Source organism: Nicotiana sylvestris, chromosome 4 (genome assembly GCF_000393655.2).
Source record: "Nicotiana sylvestris chromosome 4, ASM39365v2, whole genome shotgun sequence".
Lineage (NCBI taxonomy): Eukaryota > Viridiplantae > Streptophyta > Magnoliopsida > Solanales > Solanaceae > Nicotiana > Nicotiana sylvestris.
The window spans coordinates 180,240,026-180,251,058 of record NC_091060.1 but is presented as its reverse complement, the minus strand read 5'-3'; the positions used below and the strand labels follow the sequence as shown (position 1 = coordinate 180,251,058).

The window sequence follows — 11,033 nt, the reverse complement described above, 5'->3', positions numbered from 1 at the left end:
AAATAGAATCAGTTAATACGAGTGGTTCACAGAAATAAACATAATAAATGAAAAAATTGAAGAAATCAATATTACCATCAGAAACATCTAGGGTTCGAGCATACATGCAAAAATTAACCAAACACGTAAAGAGATGACTAGATTAAACATTTAAAGGCAGAAAAACCTCTTGAAAAGAAGTCTGGGAAGAACCCTAATTTCAGAAAGAGTGAATAAAATCAAAGAAGTTAACTAAAACAAAGGATTTTCAAGGGAAAACACCAGAAAATACTCGAACCGTTTCAGATCTACAAAGATCAAAACGGATTCGAGTAGTTGCAAAACTAGGGTTTTCAAAACAGCAGAGATAAAGAAACTTGGTCAAAAACCCATAGATTCAAACTAAAATAGGAGGAAATTTGTACTCACAAACGAGAAAGGCCTTAGACAGACCATTAAACAAGTTTCAGGCAAGAACTAGGTCGAATATCCATGAGATTCTTCTAAGGATCCATGAAATCAAACAACCAGGAAGCATACACGATTGGTAATGGTCGGAGAATACTCTGAATCTCTATAGATAGGAGCTCTTCGCTGGTGACGGCGATTAGGGTTAGGCATAGATCGAGAGAGAATTAGTGAGGTTAGGGAGATGATGACGGCGGTCCAAGCGGAATAAAGGGGTTTAGGGTTGGTTTAGAGGTTAATAAGGTAAGTTTTAATGTAGACCGTTGATCTAAAGGATCAACGGCCACTATTTGATGGGGGTTTGGGTTGGGTAGGTGCAGATTTGGCTTAGGGTGAATTAGGATGGTATTATTAAGGGGTTTGGGCTGGTATTAAAAGGGTTAGTTCCGAAAAATTAGAGAAATTAAAAAGTCTATTTGTTAAATACTCAAATAATTGATAAAAATATTTTATAAAATAATTAACAGATTATAAAAATAATTTTCATGCATAGAAATATTTTTAAAAAATAACTACATATTTAGAAAAAATACAATGTGCTATTTTTGTAAAAAAAATAATGTAATAATGTGCACATGGGCTATAATTGCAAAATTATTGCAATTGTGACCAAAATGTATAAATCTTGCCATTTGTGAAATAATTTGAACCTAATATAACTATAAATAGCAATATTAAGTCATGAAATTCTATAAAGTAATGATTGATTCACATAACTAAGTTCGGTCGGGACCCACCATTGTGGACCATGAGGGGTGCCTAACACCTTCCCCTCAAGGTTATTTCGAGCCCTTACCCTAATCTCTGGTAATGCAAACTGGTTACATGAGTTAATTGCTCTGGGTGCCCTAACGCACCTTAATCCATTAGGTGGCGACTCTTCAAATACCCAATTCCCAAAAGGAAACGAGTTGTTCCCAATGAATGTCGAAACCCGGACTCCGAGAAGGAAAAACGGGGCGCGACACCTCCTCCAAATTTTTGTTCAAGTTGAGTTACGACTGCACCACTGCTTGCTATTTTCTTTCAGCAGAATTTTGTGCATGCAAATGATTGGACCGATTCCTTAAATATCAGCTATACTCTAGCCAATGGCCTTCTTGTACTTTTTTAGCGGTTCCACCAGTTTTTGCTCTTGTGTACCTATCAAGTAAGCATAAATAATCACAGAAAAATTGTTATTTTCAAGAAAAGCATATTTCAAGTGAGTATGGAGGACTTTCAATTCCACACTAGCCTTAGAAGCCTCCTCTTTTAGTTCCTCCTCATCAACCACTTGATCCTCAGTTTCAAAAACTTCAACATTCTTTCTTTATTTCAGGATCTTCATCCTCCACTGTTATAGACCGAGTAATACACCTCTCTAGAGTATCTCCCACAAGCTTGTCAAACTTATATTTTTTCAGTCAATTCCCCAACAACATCTAGCTTGAACCCGAGCAGGCAGATGCCTCATCACTGGGGTATTTCATCATCCTCTTCATTTGGAACACCACTTTTTCATTGCCCATTCCGAGATAAGCTTCCCCACATAGATATCAAGGATAGATCTACATGTACATAAAATTGGTCTTCCTAGAATTCGAGGCTTATCACATTTTGCCTATGCCTTCAAGACCGTTCACTAGGAGTCAAGCCAAGGACCTTCAAATTATTGGGATGCATTTGATTAAGTTGGAAGATTTGAATGATCTTTTGGAAAAGCCTAATAGAGTCTACAATTTTATCAAAATGATATTCAAAGATGGTGGCCCAAGTTCATGTAAAGAGGCCCAATTACAAGTGGAGAGCCCAAGCACCTACGGGTATTTTTAGTCATTATATATACCTTAGTATAAATAGAAAATATTAGGTCATCTTTCATTTCTTAGACTATATTGAATATTGCTATATATTTTATGAGCTTGAAGGTGTAGGCGCTTTTGTTGATTTTATTGGGGGTAATTATGATTTAATTCTAGTTATTTCTTATATCTCATCAATATTTGTGTCTTGCTTCCCTTTCTTTATTGCTTTTCAAGTCCCATTTCTTGACCTTGCATTTTAGTTGTTATCATTTGGTATCAAGAGCTTTGGATAATTGGGTATTTTAATACTTAATTTTTTCTCTAATTTTGAACCATAAAAAAAAATGTTCCCAAGTAGAAAAGAAAGAAAGAGTTTCATTTGTTTGGTCTTTGAGTTCACTGCTTGCTATTGGAGATCAACATAAGCATTTAATTACCTTGTGCCTTGAAAAATATTGTTTTTGAATCTTTGTGTGGGTTTTGTAGCTTGCTGAAAAAAATTTCATAAAGAACTGCAATACCCACTTGGAGAAACTAGATTTGAAACCAAAAATTCGAATTCCTTGAAGTTGTTAAAGTTTTGAATTTTGGTGTGATGAAATCAATTGGTTGATACTAGTTGGAGCTGAGAAACGTCATCAAAACACTGCTCGAATATTTCGAAGATTAAGATCCATATGTGAAACTTACTTTATGGACTTGTTTGTTCATTTTGTAGGAAAGTTCAATTTGGGTGAGGGATATTCCAACAACATAGAAAAAATGTTTGAGGCCATGATGAAGAGATTTGATATGATTAATTGAAGGTTCACAAATATGGAGAATAGGATGCAAGTTCAAGAGGAAAAGGTGAACTCCTTGAAGAGTGGAACTCTTCCACATCAATAAGGTGTTGGAAGTAGTGCTTCTCCAATAACTCATTCTACTCCTTTGGATCCTAATCTAATGCAACAAGGGATCCATGCTCAAGCTACTTATGCAAAGGAATTCTATTCTATGAAAATCAACTCCAAAGGCAACAAAATCAATCCACAAAATCACCAATTACCACAAGAAAAGAACATCAATATTGAGGAAGAAGAAGATGATGCTCAAAATGTAATGAGACAACAAGTTTGGAAAGTTTATTGACAACCAAGATACAACTATGATGAGCATGAAAGATGGTTGAACACCATCAAGATTACTGTTCCACCTTTCAAAGGAAGTAGTGACCCGAATAAATACTTGGATCGGGTAATCAAGAGTAAAAACATCTTCCAAGTTAACAATGTGCATAGTATGTCATCACCCAATTTGAGGGATTTGCCTCTACTTGGTGGGAATCTTATAAGAGGCAAAGGAACAACGACTACTTGATCCTATTACTACTTGGGATGAAATGAAAGGTGTCATAAAGAAAAGGTTTGTACTGGATTACTTTCAAGAAGGCATTCTTTCAAAATTCTATACTTTGAGGAAATGTAGTAAGAATATTGATGAATTCTATGAAGAGTTTGAGAAGAGAAGATTGCAAGCCAACTTTCATGATAGAGAGGATCTTATTGTTCCAAGATTCCTTGAGGGGTTGAACAAGGAAATTTCTTCTCCTATAAGGTTGCACAAGTATGATTACTTAGAGGATGTTTACCAAGCGGCTTTGAGAGTTGAAAAGGGGCTTAAGAGTGAGAAAAGCTACAAGTCCAAGAGCACTACTTCTTCATTGAGCAAGGGAAAAGAGACTTGAAAATATTTTAAGCCATTGGGACAAGCCTAAAGAGACTAAATAAGATTTCAAAAATCAAGTTGAAAGATCCAACCTAAGGTGGAGGCTAAAAAAGGAGGAAATAATACTCAATACAAGACTCCTACTAATATTAGGTGACATAAGTGTCATGGCCTTGGTTAGTACATGAGAGATTGTCCAAACTGGAGAGTTATCATTTCAATGGAAGATGGAGGATATCAAACGAGAGATAGTGACCATGGTGAAGATGTTGAAGAGGAAGGTGACAGTGACCATGGAGAGTGCGAAGAAGAAGACCTCAAGCGCTACTTGGTAGTAAGAAGATTTATGGGTGAACTTGCTAAGGAAGAATTAGATCAAAGGGGGAATCTTTTTCATGCTAGATGCAAGATTATGGGAGATGTTTGATCAATGATAACTGATAATGGAAGTTGTGAAAATGTGGCAAGTGCATCTTTGGTAGAGCAATTCAATTTGCCTACAAGGAAGCATCCTGTATCATATAGACTACAATGCTTAAATGAGTGTGCGTAATTCAAAGTGACAAAGCTAGTATTAATAAAGTTCAAGATCGAAAAGTATCATGATGAAGTTTGGTGTGATGTAGTGCCAATGCAAGCTTGTAATTTGCTTTTAGGTCGACCTTGGCAATATGATAGAGAAGTAAAGCATGATGGAAGAACAAATAAGTACTCTCTTATTAAAGATGGACATAAATTTACTCTTTTACGTCTGACACCATTTCAAGTGAGTGAAGATTATTAAAAAAAAGAGAGAATTGAGGAAAAAACCAAAGAGTGAGCAAAAGAGAAAAAAAAGAGTGATACTTCAATAGAGGAAAAAAGTGAGTAGAGTGGCACTTCAAGAGAGAAAAAAAGTGAAAAAGAGGGAAATGTTTCACTTTTATAAAATAAGAGTGAGCCTAGAGGGAAATAAAAAGTGAGTTTGTTAGATAGTCATCAAGATACTTTGAGAGAGGTTGAGCCACTCAAAGATGGAAGTTATAGAATGTGCGTTGATTGTAAGGCTATCAATAAAATCACGGTAAAGTATTGTCATCCTATACCTAGGCTTGATGAATTGAGTGGCTCTCTTATCTTTTCTAAAATTGACTTTAGAAGAGGTTATCATCAAATAAGAATAAAACCCGGCGATGAGGAGAAAATCGCTTTTAAAACTAAATTTGGATTGTATGAATGGATGGTTATGCCTTTTGAACTTTCTAATACACCTAGCAATTTTATGAGGTTTATGAACCATGTGATGAAACACTTTATGGGAAAGTTTGTTGTAGTTTACTTCGATAATATTTTGGTGTATTCAAAGTTACTTGAAGAGCATGTTGAGCGCTTGAAAAAAATGCTCTTAGAAAGGAAAGATTGTTTGGTAATTTGAAAAGTGTACTTTTTGTGTTGATAAAGTGGTCTTTCTTGGTTTTGTTGTGAGTTCTAAGGGTGTAGGAAGTTGATGATTTTACAGTAAAAGTCATTATGAGTTGGTCCATACCTAAGTCTATTGGGGACGTTAGGAGCTTTCATGAGTTGACTAGTTTCTATAGAAGTTTTGTTAAGAACTTTAGCACCATAGCCGCACCGTTGACCCGAGTAATCAAGAAAGATAAGACCTTTGTTTGGGGGAAAGATAAATTTAGCAAGGCACTACTTCTTCAACTTCCTAATTTTGAAAAGACTTTTGAAATTGAGTGTGATGGTAGTGGAGTAGGTATAGGAGCAGTTTTAATGCAAGATCAACAACCCATAGTCTACTTTAGTGAGAAACTTAGAGGGGCGTGCTTGAACTATTCTACATATGATAAGGAGTTGTATGCCTTAGTTAGAGCTTTATCAAATTGGAAACAATACCTTTGGCATAGGGAGTTTGTGATTAAAATTGGCCATGAATTTTTGAAGCACCTTAAGAGCCAAAGTAAATTAAACAAGAGATATGCTAAATGGGCAGAGTTTATTGAGCAATTTTCATATGTGAATGGCAAAGATAATGTGGTCACGGATGTTCTTTCTAGGGGGTTTATTTTAATGAACACTTTGACTTCTAAGTTAATGCAATTTGAGAGCCTAAGAGAACTTTATCTTAGTGATCATAACATTAATGAGCTTTATGTTAAATGTGATTAAGTTGAGGCACATAAGAAACCTTATAGGTTAGATGATGCATACCATGATAAGCAAGGGAAGGAAGAGAAGGATAATGAATTAGCCAAAGTAGAAAGATAAAAGAGATTTCATAAGTTTGATGGATTCCTATTTAGAGAAAGTAGGTTTTGTGTGCCTAGGTCCTCTTGGAGAGAAATGCTTGTTAGAGAGGCATATAGTAGTGGTTTAATGGGACATTTTGAAGTCCCTAAGACTTTAGAATATTAAAAGAGCACTTTTATTGGCTTAAGATGAAAGTTGACGTAGATAAAGTATGTGATCAATATGTTGAGTGCAAGCAAGCTAAGTCTAAGGTATGTCCTTTTGGTTTGTATACTCCATTACCTATTTCTAATGCTCCTTGGTTTGATATTTCTATGAATTTTGTTCTTGGTTTGCCTAGGACTAGGAAAGGTGGAGATAGTATTGTGTGGTAGTTGATAGATTTTCTAAAATGGCACATTTTATATCATATCATAAAAGTGATGATGCTACCTATATTTCTACTTTATTTGTTGATCATATGCTTAAGTTGCATGAAATTTCAAAAACTATTGTTAGCGATAGGGATTTCAAGTTTCTTAGTCATTTTTGGAAGGGTTTGTGGGTAAGCTTGACACTAAATTGTTATTTTTTACTTTTTGTCATCCTCAAACCAATGTTCAAACCTAAGCTGTCAATAGGTCATTAAGAAATATTCTTAGGGCCATGGTTAAAGGAAAGCTTACTTCTTGGGAGGAACAATTGGCATCAGTAGAATTTGCATATAAAAGGACTATTCATTCATCTATTGGTATGTCTCCTTTTGAATATGTTTATGGTTCCAATCCTTTAACTCACTTGGATCTAACTCCTTTGTCTCAAGATGTTGTTGTGAGTTTAGATGCTAAGACAAGAGTCGGAGCCATGAAGAAAACTCACAAGAATGTTAGGAAACAACTTGAAAAGATGAACAAAAAGGTATATACCAAAGCCAACAAAGGAAGAAATAAAATGGTGTTGAACCCGGAGAATGGGTGTGGGTGTATTTTAGGAAAGAAAGGTTCCCTCACAAGAGAAAGAACAAATTGCTACCAAGAGGAGATGGACCTTTTCAAATTCTTGAAAGAACTAATGAAAATGCTTATAAAGTTGATCTTCCTAATGATTTTCAAGCGCATGATATTTTCAATGTTAGTGACTTGTCTTGTTTTGATGTAGGTGATGTTACAAATTCGAGGATGAATTTTTTTCAATAAGGGGAAGATGATCACATTATGCCTATGCCTTCAAGACCGTTCACTAGGAGTCAAGCCAAGGGCCTTCAAATTATTGGGATACATTTGATGAAGTTGGAAGATTTGAATGATCTTTCGGAAAAGCTTAATAGACTCTATAATTTCATCCAAATGATATTCATGGATGGTGGCCCAATTTCATATGAAGAGGCCCAATTACAAGTGGAGAGCCCAATTAAAGTCATTATATAGACATTAGGATAAATAAAAAATATTGGGTCATATTTCATTTCTTAGACTATATTAAATATTGCTATATATTTTGTGAGCTTGAAAGTTGACTTATGATTTCCTTTGAACTAGCCCTAGAATTTGCAAGAGTTTTGTCTTCCTCTTGAGGATTCTATTAGTGTAGGTGATTTTGTTGATTGTATTCGGCGTGATTAGGATTTAATTATAGTTATTACTAATATCTCATCAATATTTGTGTCTTGCTTCCCTTTCTTTATTTGATTTTCAAGTCTCATTTCTTGTTCTTGCATTTTGATTGTTATCAAAGGCACCTCCTTGTTCACCTCCATACCCACTACAATAAAGTCTACGGGAAACACAAACCTATCCACCCGAACTAAAATATCATCAATGATTCCCTCAGGAAAAATGGTGGTCTGGTCAGCCAGTTGTAGGGACATTGGTACTGATTTGATCACTTCAAGCCCCCCTTCCAGTTTCTTGAACATGGATAGAGGCATTAGATTTATAAACGCACCAGAATCACAGAGAGACTTGTCGAATTTCTCACTCCCCAACGAGCATGGTATGTTAAAGCTCCCTAGGTCCCCACAATTTTGGGGAATTTTATTTTGTAATATAGCAGTGCAGTAGGCATTCAGCTTGACCACTGTTGTCTCCTCCAATTTTCTCTTGCTAGACAAGATTTCCTTCAAGAACTTTGCATAAGCAGACATCTAAATGAGTACCTCTATGAAGGGAATGTTCACATAAAGTTGCTTGTGCATCTCCAAGGACTGCTCAAAGTATTTTTCAAGTTTTTCCCGCTTCATCTTTTGAGGGAATGGTAGAGCTGCCATACGTCTACTTTCTTCAATCTCCTTTTGTACCCCCACTACTTTGGCCTTTCTGCTCTTCAGTCTTTTTCTCTTTTGGTGTCTCAGTCTGCTTGTTCACCACCTCGGGTTTAGCTTTCACCACTAGGTCAACCAATGCTTTTTCACTTCTTAAAAATACAGCTTTGATTGTTTCTTTTGGTTTCTTTTCAGTGTCATAGGGTTGAGTCCCATGAGACCTCTCAGATAACAAATTTTCAATTTGTCCCATTTGCCTTTTTAAATTTCGGATAGTCGTGCCCTGAGTCTTAAATTTTTCATCTATTTTATTGATGAATGCCTTCATGAGATCTTTCATACTAGACTGATTTGACTGTTGTGGCTGGTATTGCTACCTCTGTTGGTTCTAAAAACCTAGTGGTCCTTGACCCTAGGGTCAAGGATTATTTTGCTGCCATGAGTTCAAACTCTTACTAGGTGAACTCCACGAAAAACCTGGATGTTTTTTACCCATAGTATTATAGTTCTTCCCACCTTGGTAGTTTTCCCTATTATAGTTCGCCACAACATTGACTTCCTTAGCTGAAGCTTGACATTCATTTGTAGGGTGTCTCATTTCACAAAAAATGACCGGCTGTTTGTGACTCACTCTGTACCTTGGTCAATGTCAGCTTTCTTATCTCCTTGGCTATACTGTCTCGATGGGCTTACATGAATGTATTAGAGTCCACCCTGTGAACCCCAACTGATTTTCTTCTATTATTATACTCAGCACGCCACTGGTTAGTATCCTTATATAATTCATCAAGGATTAAGACAACCTCTTCAGGAATTTTCTTCATTAGTGGACCTCCACATGCAGTATTCAAAGTTCGTCGCGAGGAAGGTGTCAGTCCATCCCAAAAATTCTGGAGTTGCATCCACAAAGTGCTGACACGTTTTGACTATCTCCTTGAATTTTTCTGAAGCTTCGAAAATCGTTTATGTCTCCTTCTGGCAGAAGATGTGAATTTTCCTTCTGAATTTCCCTATTTTTGCAGTTGAGAAGTACTTGTCAAGAAACTTTTTGGTCATATCTTTCCATATTCTGATCGACCATGTGAGTAAGCTATGTGCTAGTGTTTCGCGTCATCTTTCAATAAAAAGAGGAATGCCTTTAAGTAGACTGCATCTTTTGATACTCTATTATACTAGAAGGTGTTCATGATTTCTTCAAAGTCCATCAAGTGAGTGCTAGGATCTTCATTCTCCTTCCCTCTGAAGATGTAGTTGTTTTGGATGGTTTGAACCAAGCCTTGCTTCAATTCGAAATTGTTTGCTGCTATGGGTAGAGGTCTGTCGCTTGACAGTCCTTGATTCTAGACTGTTATGGCATGGTCACCTAATGATCTTCTAGGACTAGGTGTTGCATTCTCGAACTGGTCTTCAACCAAGGGTCGGTTTAGATTGAATCTTCGACCTCCATCATTTTCGATTGTTTCCTCAGCAACTCTCCAGGCAGCTTCAGCTGCTATCCGTACAACTTCTTGTTGTGCTGCCTCTCTTGCAGCTAAGTCTACTCCATCAATCTCCTTGTTTTCCATGTTGTCTTGAGTCGAAGTATGACCTAAGAAATTTTCTGTTAATTCTCTTTCTTTTCTCAGTTGTTGCAGGTGTTTCTCCAATTCTGGTTTGTAGGTTATCACTTCCTTTGGAGAAGATCGAGTCATACACCATAGAAATCAACCATATATCCTGCACACAAGTGAGAAAACGTGAATACATTAAAGTAAAAATTGGTTCCTGAATTAGTACTAAAAAATATTTTATACACTATTGATTTCCAAATACTCGGCAACAACGCCAAAATTTGACGAGCGCAAAATACAAAACCAAATTATTGCTCGTAGTCAAAGATAATATAGTTTAATTATTATCTTCACAAGGATTGGATTTAAACAATGTTCGAATAATCTTCAGTTGATTTCTATACAGGAAAATTAACACTTGCTTTGATGATTATCAATTATTATTACTTACAAAAATTTAAGCAGTTAACAATTGATCACAAAAGATAGTAGATGAGCAACAAGAAAGTATCAATAAGAGAAATAAGGGTAATTGACTAGATAGGTGCAAGACAATTGACTCACGATCCAATTCTTTAGTTAATTCACTTTATAATATTGTTGATTCTCATGAATTCAACAGATAGTTAAATTACACTTGAAGTTAATGTTCCTCATCCGTTTAAACGTTAATTTCAGTAATTAATCCAATTGAAGTACGGTAAACAATTGCAACGAATAAAATGATGGTTATGGTCTAAGGGGTAATTTCTCACGAATATTTTCCTATTTTCTAGTTTGATTAACAATTCAAGAGGCTCTTTCGATTACCTATTTGAATCACGAATTTAAACTAGAGCATTAGATGTAAAGAAATTTAATATCAAGCTCCTCTTTCGATTAAGCAAAATAACAAATAACTCCCAATACGAATTAAAACTCCATCAATTAATTACAACAATTGTCAAGAATCGAATCCCCAATCAAGTTATCAAAACATCATATCTGTCAACACCCTAATGGAATTTAGTCCATAGCAATGGAAAAAGTCATCTCAATAAGGTTTACAAACAAAGAAAATATCAATGC

The 11,033-nt window shown here is 35.7% G+C and overlaps 1 protein-coding gene across 1 annotated transcript; it reads right to left on the bottom strand.

The window, feature by feature from the left end:
• Positions 1-7,773: 7,773 nt before the first annotated feature.
• LOC104234471 (uncharacterized) lies at positions 7,774-8,298 on the bottom strand. The gene has a single exon (XM_009788036.1). The coding sequence runs from the start codon at positions 8,296-8,298 to the stop codon at positions 7,774-7,776; it is 525 nt and encodes a 174-aa protein (XP_009786338.1).
• Between the last annotated feature and the right edge of the window lie 2,735 nt (positions 8,299-11,033).

Bases quoted from the DNA above. Each gene is read 5' to 3' on its own strand.
- LOC104234471 (XM_009788036.1), bottom strand. From the start codon at position 8,298: ATGTCTGCTTATGCAAAGTTCTTGAAGGAAATCTTGTCTAGCAAGAGA.